Here is a 24,749-nt window from a genome sequence, read left to right as displayed (position 1 = left end):
CATCCACAGTGGAGAGGGAAGTTGTACAAGTTGAACACAGTGACTTTATTACACTCTTATCCTCACCGGCCTGTGCACTTAACAATAGGCATTAGCCTACACATGCTAACTAACCTGCCACAAAAACATTAGTGGTGGGTTCTACGCCATCAAAAGGAACATAACATTCGACATCCCAATTAGGATCTGGCTAAAAATACTTGAATCAGTTATAGAACCCATTGCCCTCTATGGCTGTGAGGTACGCTCACAAACCAATAATTCACAAAATGGGAAACACCAAATTGAGACTCTGCATGCAGAATTCTGCAAAATCATCCTCTGTGTACAACGTAAAACACCAAATAATGCATGCAGAGCAGAATTCGGACGATACCCGCTAATGATCAAAATCCAGAAAATAAACGTTAAATTCAACAACCACCTAAAAGGAAGCGATTCCCAAACCTTCCATAACAAAGCCATCACCTACAGAGAAATTAACCTAGAGAAGAGTCCCCTCAGCAAGCTGGTCCTGGCGCTCTGTTCACAAACACAAACAGACCCCACAGAGCCCCAGGACAGCAACCAAATCATGACAAAACAAAAATATAATTACTTGACACATTGGAAAGAACTAACCAAAAAACTAAGCATTCTGGAATGTTATTTGGCCCTAAACTGAGAGTACACAGTGGCAGATTACCTGACCACTGTGACTGACCCAAAAGGTAAGGAAAGCTTTGACTATGTACAGAGTCAGTGAGCATAGCCTTGCTATTGAGAGAGGCCGCTGTAGGCAGACCTGGCTCTCAAGAAAAGACAGGCTATGTGCCCACAAAATGAGGTGCAAACTGAGCTGCACTTCCTTACCTCCTGCCAAATGTATGACCATATTAGAGACACATACAGTGGGGAGAACAAGTATATGATACACTGCCGATTTTGCAGGTTTTCCTACTTAAAAAGCATGTAGAGGTCTGTAATTTTTATCATAGGTACAATTCAACTGTGAGAGACGGAATCTAAAGTCTGATCCAGAAAATCACATTGTATGATTTTTAAGTAATTAATTTGCATTTTATTGCATGACATAAGTATTTGATACATCAGAAAAGCAGAACTTAATATTTGGTACAGAAACCTTTGTTTGCAATTACAGAGATCATACGTTTCCTGTAGGTCTTGACCAGGTTTGCACACACTGCAGCAGGGATTTTGGCCCACTCCTCCATACAGACCTTCTCCAGATCCTTCAGGTTTCGGGGCTGTCGCTGGGCAATACGGACTTTCAGCTCCCTCCAAAGATGTTCTATTGGGTTCAGGTCTGGAGACTGGCTAGGCCACTCCAGGACCTTGAGATGCTTCTTACGGAGCCACTCCTTAGTTGCCCTGGCTGTGTGTTTCGGTCGTTGTCATGCTGGAAGACCCAGCCACGACCCATCTTCAATGCTCTTACTGAGGGAAGGAGGTTGTTGGCCAAGATCTCGCGATACATGTCCCCATCCATCCTCCCCTCAATACGGTGCAGTCGTCCTGTCCCCTTTGCAGAAAAGCATCCCCAAAGAATGATGTTTCCACCTCCATGCTTCACGGTTGGGATGGTGATCTTGGGGTTGTACTCATCCTTCTTCTTCCTCCAAACACGGCGAGTGGAGTTTAGACCAAAAAGCTCTATTTCTGTCTCATCAGACCACATGACCTTCTCCCATTCATCCTCTGGATCACCCAGATGGTCATTGGCAAACTTCAGACGGGCCTGGACATGCGCTGGCTTGAGCAGGGGGACCTTGCGTGCGCTGCAGGATTTTAATCCATGACGGCGTAGCGTGTTACTAATGGTTTTCTTTGAGACTGTGGTCCCAGCTCTCTTCAGGTCATTGACCAGGTCCTGCCGTGTAGTTCTGGGCTGATCCCTCACCTTCCTCATGATCATTGATGCCCCACGAGGTGAGATCTTGCATGGAGCCCCAGACCGAGGGCGATTGACCGTCATCTTAAACTTCTTCCATTTTATAATAATTGCGCCAACAGTAGTTGCCTTCTCACCAAGCTGCTTGCCTATTGTCCTGTAGCCCATCCCAGCCTTGTGCAGGTCTACAATTTTATCCCTGTTCTTACACAGCTCTCTGGTCTTGGCCATTGTGGAGAGGTCGGAGTCTGTTTGATTGAGTGTGTGGACAGGTGTCTTTTATACAGGTAACGAGTTCAAACAGGTGCAGTTAATACAGGTAATGAGTGGAGAACAGGAGGGCTTCTTAAAGAAAAACTAACAGGTCTGTGAGAGCCGGAATTCTTACTGGTTGGTAGGTGATCAAATACTTATGTCATGCAATAAAATGCAAATGAATTACTTAAAAATCATACAATGTGATTTTCTGGATTTTTGTTTTAGATTCCGTCTCTCACAGTTGAAGTGTACCTATGATAAAACATTACAGACCTCTACATGCTTTGTAAGTAGGAAAACCTGCAAAATTGGCAGTGTAACAAATACTTGTTCTCCCCACTGTATATATATATATATTTTTTATGTACTTCCCCCACAGCTCAGACCTGCAATAACACTCTCAAAACTATTACAGACTACAAAGGGAAGCACAGCCGCGAGCTGCCCAGTGACACAAGCCTACCAGACGAGCTAAACCACTTCTATGCTCGCTTCGAGGCAAGCAACACTGAAGCATGCATGAGAGCACCAGCTGTTCCGGATGACTATGTGATCACGCTCTCCGTAGCCGATGTGAGTAAGACTTTTAAGCAGGTCAACATTCACAAGGCCGCAGGGCCAGACGGATTACCAGGACGTGTACTCCGAGCATGTGCTGACCAACTGGCAAGTGTCTTCACTGACATTTTCAACATGTCCCTGACTGAGTCTGTAATACCAACATGTTTCAAGCAGACCACCATAGTCCCCGTGCCCAAGGACTCTAAGATAACCTGCCTAAATGACTACCGACCCGTAGCACTGACGTCTGTAGCCATGAAGTGTTTTGAAAGGCTGGTTCATGGCTCACATCAACAGCATTATTCCAGAAACCCTAGACCCACTCCAATTTGCATACCGCCCCAAAAGATCCACAGATGATGCAATCTCTATTGCACTCCACACTGCCCTTTCCCACCTGGACAAGAGGAACACCTACGTGAGAATGCTATTCATTGACTACAGCTCAGCATTCAACACCATAGTGCCCTCTAAGCTCATCACTAAGCTAAGGATCCTGGGACTAAACACCTCCCTCTGCAACTGGATCCTGGACTTCCTGACGGGCCGCCCCCAGGTGGTAAGGGTAGGTAACAACACATCTGCCACACTGATCCACAACACGGGGGCCCCTCAGGGTGCGTGCTCAGTCCCCTCCTGTACTCTCTGTTCACCCATGACTGCATGGCCAGGCACGACTCCAACACCATCATTAAGTTTGCCGACGACACAACAGTGGTAGGCCTGATCACCGACAACGATGAGACAGCCTATAGGGAGGAGGTCAGAGATCTGGCCGTGTGGTGCCAGGACAACAACCTCTCCCTCAACGTGACCAAGACAAAGGAGATGATTGTGGACTACAGGAAAAAAAAAGAGGACTGAGCACGCCCCCATTCTCATCGACGGGGCTGTAGTGGAACAGGTTGAGAGCTTCAAGTTCCTTGGTGTCCACATCACCAACGAACTATCATGGTCCAAACACACCAAGACAGTCGTGAAGAGGGCACGACAAAGCCTATTCCCCCTCAGGAGACTGAAAAGATTTGGCATGGGTCCTCAGATCCTCAAAAAAATTCTACAGCTGCACCATCGAGAGCATCCTGACTGGTTGCATCACCGCCTGGTATGGCAACTGCTTGGCCTCCGACCGCAAGGCACTACAGAGGGTAGTGCGTACGGCCCAGTACATCACTGGGGCAAAGCTTCCCTGCCATCCAGGACCTCTATACCTGGCGGTGTCAGAGGAAGGCCCTCATAATTGTCAAAGACTCCAGCCACCCCTAGTCATAGACTGTTCTCTCTGCTACCGCCACGGCAAGCGGTACCGGAGTGCCAAGTCTAGGTCCAAAAGACTTCTCAACAGCTTCTACCCCCAAGCCATAAGACTCCTGAACAGCTAATCATGGCTACCCGGACTATTTGCACTGCAAACTATTTGCACCCATCCTTTTTTACGCTGCTGCTACTCTGTTAATTATTTATGCATAGTCACTTTAACTCTACCCACATGTACATATTACCTCAACTACCTCAACTAGCTCGGTGCCCCCGCACATTGACTCTGCAACGGTACCCCCTGTATATATAGCCTCCTACTGTCACTTTATTTTACTTCTGCTCTTTTTTTTCTCAAGACTTTTTTTGTTGTTGTTTAATTTTTACTTTTTTTTTTACTTTTTTTGTTTAAAATAAATGCACTGTTGGTTAAGGGCTGTAAGTAAGCATTTCACTGTAATGTCTGCACCTGTTGTATTCGGCGCATGTGACCAATAACATTTGATTTGATTTGATTTGATTACACTCTTTTATTACACTGAGGGAACCTAAGTGCTGCTTTACGTTTTATGTTTCAGAGTGATTACCTACTGCTCTACACAGACGTGTACATGTAACCTAAAATGTCTACTAAAACTCTAGACTAGTGACATATTTACCTGCTACACTAATACAGTGATTACCTGCTTCTTAAACTCTGAAGTCTACACCAATAACATAATCTCTAGTATATTGCTACGCCTTGCCACAGACTGTCGTGTCGAGGAGAAAAAAAACAAAGAACTGTCATCTAATTCAGTATGTCTATGCACAATTGTTCAATGTACTACAGAAAGAGAACATACTACAATAGTGTCTTTAATGTGCTAATCTCCGTATCTCCGTCCATTAGCTGTCAACTCATCCAGTGAGGACATCACGCCCCCTCAGCGGATATTACTCAGTCATTCAAAAAAGCTGTAATTAGCTGGTCTCTGATGTGTAACATACTGTCACGTCATACATGGCCATGACGGTCTCAACAACCATCTGGGTAGGTGCACACACACTTCTAGGTCTCGGTAGGCGACGTCACTTACACGATGGCCGCTAGCTAGCGATTCCACATCAGCTAAACACACACACACACACACACACACACAGGGACTCACCAGCTGCAGGGCGAAGAAGAGGATGATGAGGACTCCGCAGGACAGCATGGAGAGGCCCAGTAGCAGCACCAGAGGCTGGTACTGGCTGATACAGGAGAACTTCCTGTACAGGGCCTCATGTTTCAGCTCCTGTTCATTCAACAGGTATTTCCTTTTAGCCGGCATGGTGGTGGTGTCCTGTTCACTACTAAAACCCTGATAAAGGTTATGGGCCGAAACACGCTGTTTTTAACAAAGAAGCATTTTTATCAACTTCCACTGTCCTCTAAGAGTTGCTGAATTTCCTCTCCACTTTTGTCCACTCCTCCTCACACAGGTATGTTACGGCAGGGAATAACGCTGAAAACACCCCAAAGTGTAGGGCAGGGTAGGAGCCTTCTTCTGCTGCAACTGTAAGACAGACGTGTGTGTGTGTGTGTTTACAGATCCACAGATCCAGGTGGGCAGGTTTGCGCAGGTCTTCTAGCTCATACTGCTCAAGTGCAGTTGTCGATCTTCTCCCTTAAGGGCATTTTTAATATGTTGCTCTCTTCTTTTGCTCACAGGTTTTGCTCTAGCTCGCTTTTCTTTCACTCTCTCTTTCTCCCTTTCTGCTTTGGCAGGCAGACCCAGTTTATCCATGCCAGCTACTGTGTTCCATTCTTCAGAAGGGTTGAGTAATGATCCCAGCGCTGAGAGAAGAGACCGGGGGAGGAGGAGAGTCTAATGAAAGAGGAGGAGGAGGAGAAAGAGGGAGGGCGGAGGAAGACAGAGGGGTCGTCAAGGATTCCTCCAGGATGTCTGTCCCATCAGTGCTGAGCGGGCAGAGAGAGGGGCCCAATGTAGCGCCACCCACTGGAGCTGGCACAGTCAGAGGCCTGGGGAGGAGACAGACTGGGTGAGTTTGCTGGAACCACTGATAAAGACAGGAGTGAAATAGCAATCCACAACACTTGAGAGGGTCATGGCTACTCAAAGCACTTTCTCTTGTTGACACGTCAGAAAATGTTGATGCACTCACTAAGCTTATGTTTTAATAAACAGATTACATTATCTGGCATTGAGAAGAAATTTTTTATTTTAAAAAATAACAGTTTAGCGATGTGATTTGAAACTACATTACTGTCTGCCAAACTGTACACAGTGAGAGTACAGTAGAGTGAGTCCCTTCATATGACAAAGTTAGACTGTGTTGTTTTAGCCAAGGGTGTAAATATTTATACACAAGTGAGTGAATCTTCAATCCTCATTCAACCCAAGCCCTGCAGTTGTTCCCACGATTAAGAAAGCCTGGTTTGTCTGTATTCAGTCCCAGTCCCAGTCCTCAGTCTCTGTTCCGGTTTGGCCACAGCTCCATGGAGAACTGCCATGATGACGCCTAGCCCTTCTAATGAATAAACTCTCCATGGAGCGCTTTACTCAAGAATACGCCATCGAGGGATGAACTCTTGCATCATTAAACACCACACTGGTCTCTACTTCATTTACTTCTATCTACTTCACTTTACTCTGACAAAACACATTCAGTATTGTGGAGTTTAAAACGCTAGCCAAGAGTCTCAGTCTATGTCTGCCAAGGATTTTACCATAGCAACCCATTATTCACAAGAGTTTAAGGAGATTGTCATTCATCACTTTAATACGTAACACATTTAAAAGATGGACAGAAATAACTGGTCCATTCTGAAAGAAGCATTATTTAAATCTCCGGCATTTGCCACACTGGGATACGGCCAAACCGTTCTTCTTTACGTGAAACTGCAGTATCGCTAATGATTAAGGACATCAATGCAGCCCCTTAGGAGTTACATTAAAAATCAATAAATCAAGATATATTAACCTGTAGGAAAATAAACCAGGTCTATGTTTTGTTAGGATCCACTGGCTGGGCAGTGTGTGTACCTTGCTCCTGTCTTAATAAGCACAGAGCAGAGGCCACTAAAGCCAGTCAGTATATGAGGAGTTGGATTCCCCTTAGTCTTCCTGCCCTCACTGGCTGGCTCCCTGGCACACAGGAAGTTTGCTCAGTGAATCAGAGGCTACGCTGTATTTACAAATCTAAGGCTGAATGGAAAATAAATTCAGGAGGCTCTCGTCTCAAGCATGCAGTAGGAAGTACTATGCATCCTTATCTGGTTGGTTTAAAGAGGGGCCAGCGACTGGTCTTTGTCTCACCTGATAATAAGACCACACAACACAACAGCACAGCTACAGTACGGGCGTGACCGTAAACCATTGGGCTCAGAGACTGATTATGATATCACCTCTCATTGTCATTTCAGAGAAGGGATTACATTCTGGCCTTCATAAACAGGCTGGTGTGTTTGGGAGAGGCTAGATGTTTCTAGGTTGAAACGATATGAAATGAACCTCACATATAGTTAGTTAATATAAACCTAATCTCAGCAGTTGCTAATAGTCCTGACTCCTGGACCTGTACTAACAGCATAAAGCATTGTTGCCTGTTTGTCTTTTCGCATGGCAACTGCAACAGTTGCTATGTGCCATAAAATAACATAGGGGCTGATGAGGTTATGTACCTAAAGGCCAGAGAGGGAGGGACACCTGTTGGGCTGTGTGAATAGGAGAATGGGGTCCCAGCCAGTCAACCAGTCAGGATGCTCCAGTCATAATGACAACCTGCTCTGTCACAGCAGGCCGTGTGTTGATGGAGGCCCAGTCAGCGATTTACAGCCTGGCTGTTTAACTGTTCCTTTTATTACTACAAGACTATTACAGCCAAGCAACCAACAACCCTTTACCCAGCCCCCATCCTGTACGACCCAGGCTATCCTGCAGAGTCTGACTAACAGACAGAGTTGGGAGGTAGTTAAACAGAGGACGAGGTAAGGCACATACTGGTAGGGGATCCGTCTTCTCTATTAGAAAACAGCTGGGGCCCTGAAGAGGTCAGGGCCTCTCAGATCTATGATATACACACGGTTCAGATGAAGGAAATTACTCCTTCAAAAAGAACACTCACACAAAACACTACATGCCTTACATTAGACATGTTGCGAAATATGAGATAATTTCTCTGATTTAGCTCCTTCAGACCAATCAACCCATAGACTAGATGACTGCTCATGCATGCGACCAGAGTAAACAGTAGGGAGGAGGATGAATGAATGTGAGGATGACCAGACACCAATGGCAGACAGTAAAGGACCAAAGGTCCCATTTTGTCATGGCTACTCATCTCCTGGATAATGCAGCACGGTAGGTCAGTGTTATCACCCTTAAACAGGGAGACTTAGAGAGTAAGTTATGAGTCCGCAGTGAGATATACAGAGGCAGAGATAGACAGATGGAGATAGACAATGAGCCACAACTGTGAGGGAAGTCCAAATAGACCATTAAGAGTGGTACTGTTAGAGAATGGTTCTGGGACAAAGGGACGGTGAAACGGCACTGAGACAGTATCTATCTCTGAGAGAGCAGTGAGGGGAGACTTATTATCTAGAAGGCTCCAGGGAACTTCTGCTTATCAATGGAACACAGGACGATGGTTCTCCTTTCAATTGCCGCATCTTCCTATTCACTTAAGCCAGGAAACTCACAACAAGGGGGTGGTGATAAAACAGTTTCTATGCTCTTTCGCGATCGCTTTTTCTTGCTTTTCAGTGGCTTTGTAGCCTACTTTGTCTTACTCGGTCTGTTAGTTAAACCTGGATCACTTTCATTGTCTGACATACTGTATGTGTGCATTCCAATGTTAGGAGGACAGTGAGGAAGTAATGAAGACATCTTGAGAGCAGCCTCATACTAGGGCAGATGGCTCAGTTCCCCTCGATGTTAACGATCAGTGAATAGGTCTGTCTCAGTCGGACAGTAGGATACTAGTACTGAGCATTCCAGGATGTTTTGTCCCGAGGCAGCCATTTGACACCGCCATAGAGCGCTTGTTTGTGAGACAACGGCTTGATATTACAGCTCCTAGCCCGACAACCGCTTTATGTTCCAATTCTAAAGTTGCCATGGCAAAGGACCGAGCCAGCGGATCTCTGTCTGTCTCCGCCGCTGAGTGGAGTCATGTGGAGCAGTGCTGGAATAACAGCCTGGCTTGAATAGGCTGGAGTCTCTCAAGAACAGGATGAATAGCAGTAACTGCACTGCATTGTCTGCGAGGCCTTTCTCTCTGAAAGAGCTGAGGCAAATCGAGGCATTCTCACAACGGCCTCGCAAACTGGCGTCATGTGACTCCTGGAGCAGCCGCAACACAAAACTACTGACGCCACTGAGATCAGGAACGCACATGGCTGCTGTCACAAACTGGCAACGTGCATTAATGCAAGATAATAGAGGACGTGAAGTTCAAGGGACTGGATGTGGTCTTCTCTTTGGCCTCTCGACATGGTGAGGGTTAGGAAATGAAAAAGTTGCCACTACAATTGAGGAGGAGCAAACTATATTTGACCTGGTGGGATTGTAGTGAAGAAGACTACCATCCGTACTACATTTTTATGAGGCCGAGTAAGCCACAGCTGGGCAATTCCATAGTAAGGGAATTACACAAAGACTATGATTTTTCACGTTTAAATATATGCCAAACAAAAACCATTGATTTCAAAAGTTTAACAAACCATACAACTCTATGCACAATAACTACTTTGAACAATTTACACAGTTAAAAAATACAATTAAACATTTACTGGGAAAATTGTGCAGATGCAAAGTTTGGTAACAGAATTAAAGTAAAATCTCCCTCAGTTGTATTCTGTGTTTTTGTAATATTTTCAATGGAAATTGTTAAAAGTTGTCCTTGTGCATAGAGTTCTATGGTGTGTTCAATTTTTTTGTAATCAATGTTTTTTGTTTGGTATACATTTTAAAATGTGAGTCTCAGCATAATTCTGTTACCATGGAACTGCCCAGCTGTACATGGTGGATGCTACTTTCCACACCTGAGTGACAGAGAGAATAAGGAGAGTCCTTATGAGTCAGGTGTGATTCATCCTGCAAACATTCAACTGTTGAACAATATGTTGGAAGGAACCATCAAGGTTTATAATGCAGTCACATCCCTGTGGTGTAATAGTGACATAATAATGAACCATTGTTTGTGAATATCTACAGTAAATACACAATGTCCACCATCAGGCCTTAAACAAACCAACATGGTATTTTAGGCTTTCATGGAGAGTAAATAGGCAGGTCTTTACCTTTAGGCTGTCATTCTATGGTTTTTGTGTTGTTATTCATATGGTTGGACAATGGGACTGGTAAAGAACAAAGAAAGCAGATAACTGCTATTCACAGGTCAGACTAAGCCCATATTAGGCTTAATGGTTACGAGTTGAAAGGTCAGCTGAACTGTCCAACCCACAGGCTTTCTAGATTATTCCATACACGAGCTAGGTAGGCTAGGAGCTGAATAATCCTCTCATGATGTCCTTAATTAGGTATTCAAGTCAACACCTCACTCAATGATATGCTCTTATTTTCTTGATATTACATTGTTGATGCTCATGAGGGCTGACCTTTTACACCGAGCAAATCATATGAATGTTGTTTTTTGAAAATTAGACAAAACCATTTACCAGTGTGTTACGAGTTGACAACAGTTGTCATGAGTTCACAAACAAGAACTTCCATAATGTCTGTTTCATCATAACCTAAAAACCCAAACTGATAACGGAGCTGGAACCTTATTATATAGAAACCTCACACTACACAGCAAAGCCTCATCCATCTGTTGAGGATGATGGTGCTATAAATGCCCCTTATACAGTACCAGTCAAAAGTTTGGACACACCTACTCATTCAAGGGTTTTTCTTTATTTTTACTATTTTCTAGATTGTAGAATAATAGTGAAGACATCAAAACTATGAAATAACAGTTATGGAATCATGTAGAAACCAAAAAAGTGTTAAATCAGAATATATTTTATATTTGAGATTCTTCAAATAGCAACCCTTTGCCTTGATGACAGCTTTGCACACTCTTGGCATTCTCTCAACCAGCTTCACCTGGAATGCTTTTCCAACAGTCTTGAAGGAGTTCCCACATATGCTGAGCACTTGTTGGCTCCTTTTCCTTCACTCTGCCGTCTGACTCATCCCAAACCATCTCAAATTGGGTTGAGGTCTGGTGATTGTTGAGGCCAGGTCAGCTGATGCAGCACTCCATCACTCTCCTTCTTGGTCAAATAGCCCTTACACAGCCTAGAGGTGTGTTGGGTCATTGTCCTGTTGAAAAACAAATGATAGTCCCACTAAGTCCAAACCAGATGGGATGGCGTATCGCTGCAGAATGCTGTGGTAGCCATGCTGGTTAAGTGTGCCTCGAATTCTAAATAAATCACAGACAGTGTCACCAGCAAAGCACCCCCACACCATAACACCTCCTCCTACATGCTTTACGGTGGGAACTACATGCGGAGATCATCCATTCACCCACACAGCGTCTCACAAAGACACGGTGGTTGGAACCAAAAATCTCCAATTTGGACTCCAGACCAAAGGACACATTTCCACCGGTCTAATGTCCATTGCTCGTGTTTCTTGGCCCAAGCAGGTCTCTTCTTCTTATTGGTGTCCTTTAGTAGTGGTTTCTTTGCAGCAATTCGACCATGAAGGCCTGATTCACACAGTCCGCTCTGAACAGTTGATGTTGAGATGTGTCTGTTATTGAACTCTGTGAAGCATTTATTTGGGCTGCAATTTCTGAGGCTGGTAACTCTAATGAACTTATCCTCTGCAGCAGAGGTAACTCTGGGTCTTCCCAGAACTGTGGCGGTCCTCATGAGAGCCAGTTTCATCATAGCACTTCATGGTTTTTGCGACTGCACTTGAAACTGCACTTGAAACTTTCAAAGGTCTTGAAATGTTCCGTATTGACTGACCTTCATGTCTTAAAGTAATGATGGACTGTCGTTTCTCTTTGCTAATTTGAGCTGTTCTTGCCATAATATGGACTTGGTCTTTTACCAAATAGGGCTATCTTCTGTATACCCCCTACCTTGTCACAACACAACTGATTAAGAAGGAAAGAAATACCACAAATTAACTTTTATGAAGGCTCACCTGTTAATTGAAATGCATTCCATGTGACCACCTCATGAAGCTGGTTGAGAGAATGCCAAGAGTGTGCAAAGCTGTCATCAAGGCAAAGGGTGGCTATTGTCACGATCGTCAGGAACAGATGAGGACCAAGGCGCAGCGTTGCAGGCAAACATACTCTTTATTTAGCGTCAAATGACCAAAACAACAAAACGATATCGTGACAGTTCACGGTCTAACACACACAGACAGAAATCCCACAAACACGAATGAAAAACAGACTGTTTAAATATGGCTCCCAATCAGAGACAACCAGCAACACCTGACACTCGTTGCCTCTGATTGGGAGCCACTCTGGCCAACATAGAAATAGCACCCATAGAAACAAAACACATTGATCTACACACCCTGGCTCAACATAACAGTGTCCCCAGAGCCAGGGCGTGACAGTACCCCCCTAAAGGCGCCGGACTCCGACCGCGTCAACCAATACCACAGGGAGGGACCGGGTGGGCACTCCGCCTAGGCGGTGGATCCGGCTCCGGGCCTGATCCCCGCTCCCTCTCCAACCCCCCAAAGTACCCCTGGTCCGGTCTGGCCCCGCTGGCCGGAGCTGGACTGCACACTGGTGGAGCGGATTGCTCTAGCTCCGGCGTGAAGCAGCTGACCCGTGCTGAACCAGGCACCAGTGGAACAGGCACGGTCTGTGCCGGACTGACGACGCACACCACTGGCTTGGTGTGGGGAGCAGGAACGGCCCGAGCCGGGCTGACGAAACGCACCCCTGACTTGGTGCGGGGAGCAGGAGCTGGCCGAACCGGGCTGACGAAACGCACCACTGACTTGGTGCGGGGAGCAGGAGCGGGCCGAACCGGGCTGACGAAGCGCACCACTGACTTGGTGCGGGGAGCAGGAACGGGCCGAGCCGGGCTGACGAAGCGCACCACTGACTTGGTGCGGGGAGCAGGAACAGGCCGGACCGTACTGGCGACGCACACCACTGGCTTGGTGTGGGGAGCAGGAGCGGGCCGGACCGGGCTGTGCGACGCACACCACTGGCTTGGTGTGGGGAACAGGAAGCGGGCCGAAGCCGGGCTGGCGACGGCGCACCACTGGCTTGGTGTGGGGAACAGGCACGGGCCGTGCCGGACTGGCGACGCACACCACTGGCTTGCGTGGGAACGGGCACGGGCCGTGCCGGACTGGCGACGCACACCACTGGCTTGGTGTGGGGAGCAGGAGTGGGCCGGACCGGGCTGGCGACGCTCACCATAGGCTCGGTGCGGGAGCAGGAACAGGCCGGACCGGGCTGGCGACGCGCACCACAGGCTCGATGCGAGGAACAGGAACAGGCCGGACCGTACTGGGGACACACATCACTGGCCCTATGCAGGGATCAGGAACGGGCCGGACCGGACTGGTAACACACACCAGTACCTCTCGCCGTGCCTCCACACTTTCCCTCTCCTCTGTGACCAGTGGCCCCCTTAACCTGGCGGCCTCCCTTGCACACCCGCTGGACCGCCTCCATCGCGGCCTCCTGCTGCCCCGTCGTCCCCGGCGTGAGCCCCCCAAAAAAAATTCTGGGGGTCTCTCCCTCCCCCGTGGGCCAGGCCTCTATAGTTCTCGCCCAACTCTCGCTCTTCTGCCTCCAACTCCAGCCATTCTGCTCTTCATTAGGCTTGACCCAGTCGAGACTCTTCCTCCACTGTTCCCAAGTCCACCCTCTCTGCTCTTCACTCGGCTTGACCCAGTCGAGGCTGCCACGGAGATCTGCTAGGGGATTTCCTGGCGATGGCTCCTCGACTCGCTGCTTGGTCCAGTTCTGGTGGGATTTTCTGTCACGATCGTCAGGAACAGATGAGGACCAAGGCGCAGCGTTGCAGGCAAACATACTCTTTATTTAGCGTCAAATGACCAAAACAACAAAACAATATCGTGACAGTTCACGGTCTAACACACACCGACTGGAAACAAAATCCCACAAACACGAATGAAAAACAGACTGTTTAAATATGGCTCCCAATCAGAGACAACCAGCAACACCTGACACTCGTTGCCTCTGATTGGGAGCCACTCTGGCCAACATAGAAATAGCACCCATAGAAACAAAACACATTGATCTACACACCCTGGCTCAACATAACAGTGTCCCCAGAGCCAGGGCGTGACAGCTATTTGAAGAATCTCAAATATAAAATATATTTTGATTTACTACATCATTCCACATGTGTTTTTCATAGTTTTGATGTCTTCACTATTATTCTACAATGTAAAAAATAGTAAAAATAAAGAAAAACCCTTGAATGAGTAGGTGTGTCTAAACGTTTGACTGGTAGTGTATATGTGAAATCTGCAGTAGAGTTACCTTTCTCTGTAGGACAAAAGTGAAAAGGGCACAGGAAACAAGGGATGTATGTTTCCCTGAAAACAACTGAATCTATAGACCCGCTTATTACACACATACCAGATGGTCTGTTGGGAGATAAGAGACTTTTGTGCGTGTATCTTCTGTGTGACCAGGTGTGTATCAGTGAATAGGCTACCTGTTTATAGACAGTAGACTGACGCAGAGTTCATAACGTGACTGTTGGATTTAGTTTGTGCTTCTGTAACAGACTACTAACTAAAACGTGCTATACAAAAACCCCATCTGTTGCTTCCCAGAACCAAATTAGGGTTTGTGGTCGACTATGTCACTTCACCCAAGCAAATTCTGCTACATCAGTGGTCCCCAACCTTTTCTGAGCCGAGATCACTTTCTGAGTCTAAATGAAGACCGAGATCTACCGCTAATTTTTTTACATGACTTACAAGACGTAAGCCTATGCAAAATTAACCTATTAAAAAGTTCTGTAGCAATGAGGTTTGTAGTAGGCTATATGCCCAATACATTACCACAGCATATTGGCTGTTTGAATTGCCCTGCCAATGTTGTTCTTCTCAGACCATTAAAAAAGTATATTTCAAAACTTGAGGTATACAGTGCCTTCAGAGATTATTCAGACCCCTTGACTTTTTCCACATTGTTACGTTACAGCCTTTTTCTAAAATGGATTAAATGAATACAAATCCTCAGAAATCTACACACAATACACCCTAAAGATTAATGACTAAACTTAAACATTGTTAAAAAGAAATTTGCCTGTCAAAATGCGAAACTTCCTGCAGCTACCCTGCGTACCCTAGTCTCGCCACAGAAATGTTTCACACACCAAACGAAAATGCTTGGGGATGCAGCAGTGGACTGTTTCCCAGTGCCTCGACCAGCACCTACCTCTCCCACTGGAAGCGGGACCCATGTTTAATACCTCCAGCGGCACCTCATCACCACTGCCTATTTAGGGTGAATCAATTTTGTGAGTCGCTCTGTTTATTCTGCTCTAATAGACGTACCCCATTGTTTGAGCAAGCACTTGACCCTGTTAATTCCTCCCTGTCGTCCTGCTCTGGTCTAGACGTCTGCCCTCAGTACCAGAATCACACACCAAACGAAAATGTATGGCGTCCCCCAGTGACCCACCGCTTCCCAGTTGAAGTCGCCAACATACTCCAAACTCTGCCCAGCGCTCTGGTTCTACCTCAGGGAGCGGCGAGTGCCTCCAATCCACCTGTCCCCGGGCTATCACCCATTTCTGCGGGAACCCTCGCCCTACCGGAGCGCATTGACGGTAAAACTACTAAATGTAGAGGCTTCCTGCTACAAGTGTCACTTTATCTGGCGCGTCAGCCTGGGGCATATCCATCTGACCAAGCCAGGATAGCGCTGGTGATTTCGCTTCTTAAGGGGAAGGCGCTGGATTGGGCCACGGCAGTCTGGGAAGGAGAGGAGGCAGTGGCACAACCCTACCCCACCTTCCTCGCTCGGTTCAGGGCGGTGTTTGATCATCCCACGGAGGGAAAGGATGGGGGTGAGCGTCTCCTCCATCTACAACAGGGAGAGGGGCCCGCGTCCGAGTATGCTCTGAGCTTTCGCACGGTGGCAGCGTCTTCCGGCTGGAATGAGCGTGCTCTGCGCACGGCCTTCAGGAGAGGCTTACGGGAGGACATCAAGACAGAACTCGCATGTCGGGACGATGAGATGGACCTTGATACCCTTATCACCACATCCATCCGTCTTGACGACATGTTGCGAGAGAGACGGCGTTCCCAACACCTCCCGGAGCTTCGACGCTCACCCCATCTAAGCTATGGAAGCCGCCCTGATTCCGAGTCCTCACCCATGGAGGTGGGCAGCACCACCGCGGCACACAGATCTCCTGGCGGCTCCCTATGTAGGGGGTATGACTCCCGTCGCCACTCCGTGAGTGTGACGTCATCTATCACAAAACCATTGTTTTTAGTTCCCATAACGGTTACTGGTTATTCCTCATCTTCCATTTCTACTGCAATGATAGATTCCGGATCAGCGGGGAACCTTATAGATAGGGAGCTGGTTTCTGAATGGGGTTGCCCACCGTGCCACTGCCATCTTCGCTACATGTCACCTCATTGGACAATCAACCCCTTGGGTCAGGCACCATTACGCACGTCACCATTCCCACACTACCGGAGCACCACGAGGAGCTGTCATTCCACATCGTCACGTCACCCCTTCACCGGATCGTCTTGGGATTGCCCTGGCTCAGACTACACAGCCCCACCATCAATTGGATCACCAAGAGGATCACAGCCTGGACTACCTCATGTCAGAAGACCTGCCTGCCGGTGGTTTGTTGTTCCTTGTCAGTGGAGAGTCCGGAGTCCGCCCTCCAGCCCAACATTCCATGTGAGTACGCAGATCTTTCCGATGTCTTCTCTTCATCTAAGGCTACGTGTCTCCCTCCTCACAGGCCCTGGGACTGCGCCATTGACCTGCTGGAGGGACAACACCCCCCTAAGAGTCGCATTTACCCCCTTTCCATGGCGGAGGCCATGGAGAAGTATGTGGCGGAGACCCTGACACAGGGGTTCATCAGACGCTCTACCTCTCCTGCCTCCACCAGCTTCTTCTTCATGGCCAAAAAAGACGGAGGACTGAGACCATGCATTGACTACAGGGGGCTGAACACATTCACCACCAAGTACCGGTACCCCCTCCCTCTGGTTCCGTCGGCCGTCGAGCAGCTATGAGGGGCCCGGTACTTTACCAAGTTGGACCTGAGGAGTGCCTACAACCTGATCCGAATCCGGGAAGGAGACGAGTGGAAGACGCCATTCAGCACTACCTCAGGCCACTATGAATACTGCGTCATGCCCTACGGCCTCGCCAACGCACCATCTGTGTTCCAGTCCTTCGTCAATGACGTGTTCCGGGACATGCTGTGTAGACAGGTGGTGGTGTACATCGACGATATCCTGATCTACTCGGCTACGTTCGAGGAGCACGTCAGGGACGTCCGAACTGTCCTACTCCGCCTCCGGGAACACAGCCTGTTGGTGAAAGGGGAGAAATGCGAATTCTACCAACAGGCCATCTCCTTCCTAGGATACAGGATCAGTCCTCAGGGGGTGTTCATGGAAGGCGTGAAGACGGACGCCGTCAGGTCATGGCCAGTTCCCACCACCATCAAGGGCCTACAGAACTTCCTGGGCTTCGCCAATTTCTACCGGCATTTCATCAGGTCCTTCAGCTCCATAGCCGCCCCGCTCACCTCTCTCCTTAAGGGTGGGCCTCAGAAGCTGACCTGGAACCCTGAGGCTGACGATGCCTTCAAGAGGATGAAGGAGAGGTTCACCACAGCGCCCATCCTAAAACATCCAGATCCCTCTCGTCCTTTCATCCTGGAGGTGGACGCATCGGAGGGCATGGGTGCGGTCCTCTCCCAGCGGCACAGTAAGCCAGAGAAAAATGTATCCCTGTGCCTTTTTCTCTAAAAAGCTTACCCCCGCAGAGAGGAACTATGGAGTTGGAGACCGGGAGCTGTTGGCGGTGGTCCTCGCTCTGGAGGAATGGAGACACTGGCTGGAGTGCGCAGTCCATCCATTCCGGATTCTTACTGACCACAGGAATTTGGAGCACATACGGGCAGCGAAACAGATGAACTCTCGTCAAGCCAGGTGGGCCCAATTCCTTACTCGATTTCAATTCATTCTGTCCTAACGCCCAGGATCCCAGAATGTGAAAGCTGACACACGCTCCAGGATGCACCATACCGGAGAAAGGAAGGATCTGGGAGGCCCTATCCTGCCCTCGTCTCTCATCGTTGCCCCTGTCGTTTGGGATGTGGACGAAGACATCCGCCTGGCGGCTCAGGAGTACCCGGCGCCTGCCAACGCTCTCCGGGGCGCGTGTGTACCCACCAGTGTCCGGGACACTTGCTGATCTGGGCGGGGACCACCCTTACGGCAGGGCACTCCGGTATTACGCACACCCTGCATTCTCTAGCACAAAAGTACTGGTGGCTTCTGATGTGTCCCGCTATGTCAACTCCTGTTCCGTATGTGCCCAAACGAAGACACCTTGGAACGCCCCAGCAGGCAAACTAGTTCCTCTCCCAGTGCCTCCGCGACCTTGGTCACACCTGTCCATTGACTTTGTCACCGACCTTCCACGTTCTGATGGATTCACCACAGTCATGGTGGTCGTAGATCGGTTCTCCAAATCATGCCATTTTTTGCCATTAACTGGTCTTCCTTCTGCTCTCCAGGTCGCTGAGGTCCTGTTCCAACAGGTCTTCCGGCATTATGGACTTACGGAGGACATCGTCTCGGACCGTGGCCCCCAATTCACCTCCCGAGTGTGGAAGGCTTTCCTGGAGAAGATCGGCGCCACGGCCAGCCTCACTTCCGGGTATAGGCCTCAGTCGAATGGGCAGGTGGAGCGCATGAACCAGGAGCTGGGGAGGTTTCTTGGTTGCCACTGTCAGGACCGGCAGGGTGAGTGGGCGAGGTTTCTTCCCAGGGCAGAATATGCGCAGAACTCCCTCGTTCACTCCTCCACAGGGCTCACTCCCTTCCTGTGTGTCCTGGGGGTACCAGCCAGCCCTGGCCCCTTGGACACCCAGCCAGACCGATGCGCCCGCTGTCGACGAGTGGTTCCACAGGGCAGGACAGGTCTGGGACGCCGCCCATGTCCATCTCCAGAGAGCTATTAGTCGGCAGAAGGACCAAGCCGACCGCCACCGCAGTGAGGCCCCTGTATTCCAGCCTGGGGATCGTGTCTGGCTGTCCACAAAGAACCTCCCTCTCCGCCTGCCCTGATTCACCGGTCTACTGAGCCACCGGTCTGAGTGCACCACCTCGGCAACACTGGAATGGAAACCATCATCTCATCACCACCCCTATTTAGCCCTGGACTCTTCTGTAATATGTTGTGTGTGATTGTTTTTGCTTCATGTCATGTACTCTCTCTTTGTTTATTCTCTTTGAAGAATCTTGAAAATGAAATACAGAAATCTATCTCAATACATGTTAGAATCATATTTGGCAGTGATTACAGCTGTGTCTTTCGGGGTAAGTCTCTAAGAGCTTTCCACACCTGGATGGTACAATATTTATAAAATTCTCTAAACTCTGTCAAGTTCGTTGTTGATCATTGCTAGACAGCCATTTTCAAGTCTTGCCATAGATTTTAAAGCCGATTTAAGTCAAAACTAAATATGCCACTCAGGAACATTCAATGTCGTCTTGGTTTGCAACTCCAGTGTATATTTGGCATTGTGTTTTAGGTTATTGTCCTGCTGAAAGGTGAATTAATCTCCCAGTATCTGTTGGAAAGCAGACTGAATCAGGTTTTCTAGGATTTTGCCTGTGCTTAGCTCCATTCCGTTTCTTTTTTACCTGAAAAAAATCCCCAGTCCTTAACGATTACAAGCATACCCATAACATGATGCAGCCACCACTATGCTTGAAAATATGGAGAGTGGTACTCAGTAATGTGTTCTATTGGATTTGCCCCAAACGTAACACTTTGTATTCAGGACAAAAAGTGAATTGCTTTGCCAATTTATTTTTGCAGTATTACTTTAGCGCCTTGTTGCAAACAGGATGCACGTTTTGGAAAATTGTATTCTGTACAGGCTTCCTTCTTTTCACTCTGTCAATTAGGTGTAAGGAGGAGGAGTGGAGGAGTAACTACAATGTTGTTGATCCATCCACACTTTCCTCCTATCACAGCCATTAAACTCTGTAACTGTATTCAAGTCATCATTGGCCTCATGGTGAAATCCCTGAGTGGTTTCCTTCCTCTCCTGCAACTGAGTTAGGAAGGACGCCTGTATCTTTGTAGCGACTGGGTGTATTGATACACCATCCAAAGTGTAATTAATAACTTCACCATGCTCAAAGTGATATTCAACGTCTGCTTTTTTTTACCCATCTACCAATAGGTGCCCTTCTTTGTGAGGCATTGGAAAACCTCCCTGGTCTTTGTAATTGAATCTGTTTTGAGGGACCTTACATGTAATTGTATGTGTGGGGTAGAGATGAGGTAGTCATTACAAAATCATGTTAAACACTATTATTACTAGTGAGTCCATGCAACTTATGCAAATTGTTAAGCAAATATTTACTCCTCAATGTATTTAGGCTTTCCATAACAAAAGTGTTGAATACTTATTGACTCAAGACATTTCAGCTTTACATATTTTATTAAATTGTACAAATTTCTAAAAAGATAATTCCACTTTAACATTATGGGGTATTGTGTGTAGGCCAATGACACAAAATCTCAATTTAATCCATTTTAAATTCAGGCTGTAACACAACAAAATGTGGAATAAGTCAAGGGGTGTGAATATTTTCTGAAGGCACTGTATATCAAGCAAATAAGTGCATTTCACTCAGGGCACTGTGTTCAGTCTCGTTTAACCAGACTACCAGAGTCAACCAACTCACCACCCAACAGGACCCTGTCTGCACTGTCTCACAGCTGACTGAAATATGTACAGTAATGCACTGTTGTCAAATTAGATCAGGCTCCCCATCTCCCCTCTCTCCCCCCCTCCTCTCTCCGCCCTCACCCCCAGTAGCATCATCCAGTGGTATTGAATTAACTTGGTGCAGCAGGGAGAGCTGCTGAAAGATAATGACATTAACAGGATGTTATCTCAGGCTGTTTTCAGCTCTTTACTTTATCATAGCTTGTTTATGATAAACACAGGAAGTGCAGGCGAGATCGAAAGCGTGGGTCGGAAGCTGGGCCCTTGTCACACACAAGTGTTTCACATTCACTTCCACAAACGCTGTGTCACATTGGCACAAGTGGAGCCATCCATTTTGTTACATGACACAAACACAATGAATGGTCCTGGACAGTGATATTAATAGAACATAAATAATTTAAAAAACAGACACAGAAAAGCCAATATCTAGATTCAATCAATCAGACTGGGTCATTTCCTGTTCTCTCAAGAAGTAGCTGGTTATGGTCATGATGAGAACCACTGCCTGCACATACAACATCATAACAGTGTGCCTCCTTCCCATACTGAATAATCTATAGCTCACTGTGCATGCGAGTAAAGCATTTTTCTAAAATGGAGACAAAAAGAAAAACACTGGAGGAGGAAAGAATATGAAAAGGAAAGAAGAGAGCATTGTTTCCAGTCAGTGCAGCCAACCACATCCCTATTTCTGGTTTCATAACCCCTCTGTTAGCCGAGCCAGGCCAGGCCGTGGCGAGCTGGCAAAGTGCCCCAGCCCAGGACCTCCCAACCCAGGCCCTCCCATCACAGCAGCCTTCTAGGGTCTGGCTCTGGGCCTCTCTCATGGCCCTCCCTGGCCCTGCCTCCACCACCACGGCACAGATCATGGAGCCATAATGATCACTCAGTACGCAAGCCAATGAACTACTGACACCGCCTCAGAGAAATCTCAGTGAGTACATCATAGAAATATAAATATTGTTATGAACTACACACTCAAAACCCTTAAATAATCCCAACTGAGTAGAGCAGAGTGCATTGCAGTACAATACCGTAGATTATACAACGGGTGGGTCTAATTCTGGATGCTGATTGGTTAAAACCGCATTTCAGCCGGTGTCTATTCCACAAGATACCACTGGCTAAATCTATGATGTTGAAACGCCTATTTACTCTGTTCCATCTGACTGTGCAATCCACTGTCTCATCAGCGCAGCCATGCAATTTATATTCTAGATATACATTGTAAAAAAGCATCAAGACATTATCTCCCATTTCTTTTAGACTAGCATTTGAGTTTCAACAGCGGAGATTTGTAATAACCTTGCGGTCTGTCTCTCCGACATTTGCAACATTGAATTTCAATATCGAAACAATCTCCAGCTGTCCTATGGTAATGAACGTGTCAGGAGTCGGGACGAGACAGACAGGCAGCTTTTCTCAGCCAGTCGAAATCATGAATCAGCATAGTTTTTATGGATATATACAAAGAAACGTCAATAGAAAAACACGAAATGCAGCTAGTTTGGTGTCATTCCAGCTTCAGTTTGAAGTGATTGTGTTAGCTGTGTTGTTGGCTATCTCTTCTGAACAGTGGCCTGGCAACAGAGCAAAAGTTCTATGCCAGGCGAAATCGCACATCATTAGCTCATTGTTATGGATGTACCCCCCCCAAAAAAATCACTAGAAAACAACTTAAACAAACGCAAATGCAGCTACTTTATTCTGGCTGCACTGTTTGACGTGACTGTGTTAGCCAAAGTTGACTAGCTAGCAAGCGACAAGAACGTTGCCAGCCATCATGGCAACGGAACATTTAGAACAAAAAGACTTAACGACTGGCTTGCGTCTCTGGCAACTGAACCGACAAACATTGTATGAATAAATAAATAGTATTAATAAATTCATCAAAATAACGTTAATGAAAATAAGTCAATCATTATTTGATTATGTTGGTAACCCTTGTATAAAAGTGATAATGGCCTCGAAGCCGGTTTTTAGAGGATATATTGGCACGGTTTGCAACAACACCGGCTTCTCTGGCATTATCACTTAAGTAGATTTGACATCTAGACAGTGTTGACCTCTGCTACTGAGGTATTGTAGGGAGGGAGGGAGACACCAGCTTCAGCACCAGCTAGGCTTAATGAGGGTCATTTTCCATAGTGCCATACAGTTAAGGGAGTTGACATAGCCATCTGGTCCATGTTTTGAACACTGATCAGTCATAACCTGGTTGTTGTAAATGTTCCAATGACTCATATGAGTCAGTCAGTTAGTGAACCAGTCACAACTTCCCGAGCTTTTTTTCTAGGTATAAAATAATAATATAAGAGTACTACTTCCCTCACCAAAAATCATTTTATTATACGTTTCTTTTTTCACACATACACTTCAGTATGCCAGTGACCCAGACACAACTGAACTAAGAGTACATGAACGAATATACCTGACATCAATATTATGCATACAGTATGTGCTTTCTACTGTATAGACTATTTTTACACAGCTGCAAACTGGGCAAGCGGGACTTTCCATAAGCATATAGGAGTCCACTGCATACTATAGCAGCAGCACTTTGATTGTGTGGGTAACGTCTAGGCCTATATCTGCTCTCTCCTGAACATGAAGCCAGGCTCATAATATATGACTATACTCCGGTCCTAGAATACTGGAATGTTTTTTGTGTTTATGACCAACTATGATGTTTAGTGTTGCATTGAACAAAAATGCTCTTCTGGGACCATTAAACATAACCTACTGTGCATGGAAACTGAAACCATACTAACACTAAGTTTAGGCTGACCTAAAACCTAGAGCTGGTACAATAAACCGAACATTATCGATACCGACCACTTATCGTGGGCATTTGGCTGATTTTGTTGATTATGATAAATAACATATAGGGCCCTTCTAGAGAAACAATTAGGTTTTAAATGAAATAAGTTTCCTAATATGGGTGATTGTTAATGGGACAATTGATAGATACATTAAAAGTAGTAGTAGTTTCAATAACTACTCATATAAAAAAGTAATATAAAAAACTAACTGTGGTGCACATTAATATAAACGTATCGTTTAATTTACCGTTATCGTGATAATTCAGTAAATGTATCGGGATATGGATTTTTGTCCATATTGCCCAGCTCTACTAAAACCCACAGCTGGAAATAAAAATGCCATAGCCGCAGGAAGTAGGGGTGCTGAGGCAGCACCCAGATTAACCAGGATTAAATAAAAAATGTATTGAAAAAATAAATAATCTCAAAGTATTTATTACTCCTGTATGAGTGAACCAAAATAGCCGTCAGCAGCGCGGGGAGAAAAATGCACATCTTTCCGCGGCCATTTATATTTCTTTAAATAACCTCTCTCCTAGATATAGTGTTTGTAGAACAGGGTGGTGAGATCGTTTGTAATCAATATCAAATTAAGGCCAGCCAGTCTTTCACAGATGTGATTTCTTTATCACATTAACAAAGGGTTTGTTACGCAATAATTGAAGAGCCCTTGATTACTATTGCAACACTTGGTAACACACCCACAAACCGTTACCACAAAGCATCCATTGAGCCTCACAAATATCAAATCAGTAAAGACTGACCAATCTAATGTTCAGATGCAGCAGTTCATTACTGTAACAATAGACTAAAGCTTTTAGATCAGAGGATAAAAATTCCCCCTGTGAGTCCGTGCACAGACTGACTTCATCCATCCCACCATACTATTTAATTCCAGGTACTAGTGCACAAGGCCCATCATTTGAAAAGGTTCCACACACACAGCTCATATTCTCATTGCCCC

The 24,749-nt window shown here is 46.5% G+C and overlaps 1 protein-coding gene across 3 annotated transcripts in view; it reads right to left on the bottom strand.

Annotated features, from left to right (window-relative positions):
* LOC121562328 (adenylate cyclase type 2-like) overlaps nt 1–24,749 on the bottom strand; it is a 62,421-nt gene that overhangs the window by 22,263 nt on the left and 15,409 nt on the right. For all 3 annotated transcript variants that reach the window (XM_045216046.1, XM_045216047.1, XM_045216048.1), the window contains exon 2: nt 5,119–5,975. In XM_045216046.1, the coding sequence (XP_045071981.1) occupies nt 5,119–5,283 (165 nt within the window). In that variant the 5' untranslated portion in view covers nt 5,284–5,975. The remainder of the gene's footprint in view (nt 1–5,118; nt 5,976–24,749) is intronic.

The sequence above is a fragment of the Coregonus clupeaformis genome, unplaced genomic scaffold (assembly GCF_020615455.1).
Source record: "Coregonus clupeaformis isolate EN_2021a unplaced genomic scaffold, ASM2061545v1 scaf0587, whole genome shotgun sequence".
NCBI classification, from domain to species: Eukaryota; Metazoa; Chordata; class Actinopteri; order Salmoniformes; family Salmonidae; genus Coregonus; species Coregonus clupeaformis.
The sequence above is the reverse complement of the archived record's forward strand: the minus strand, read 5'-3'. Positions and strand labels throughout refer to the sequence as shown.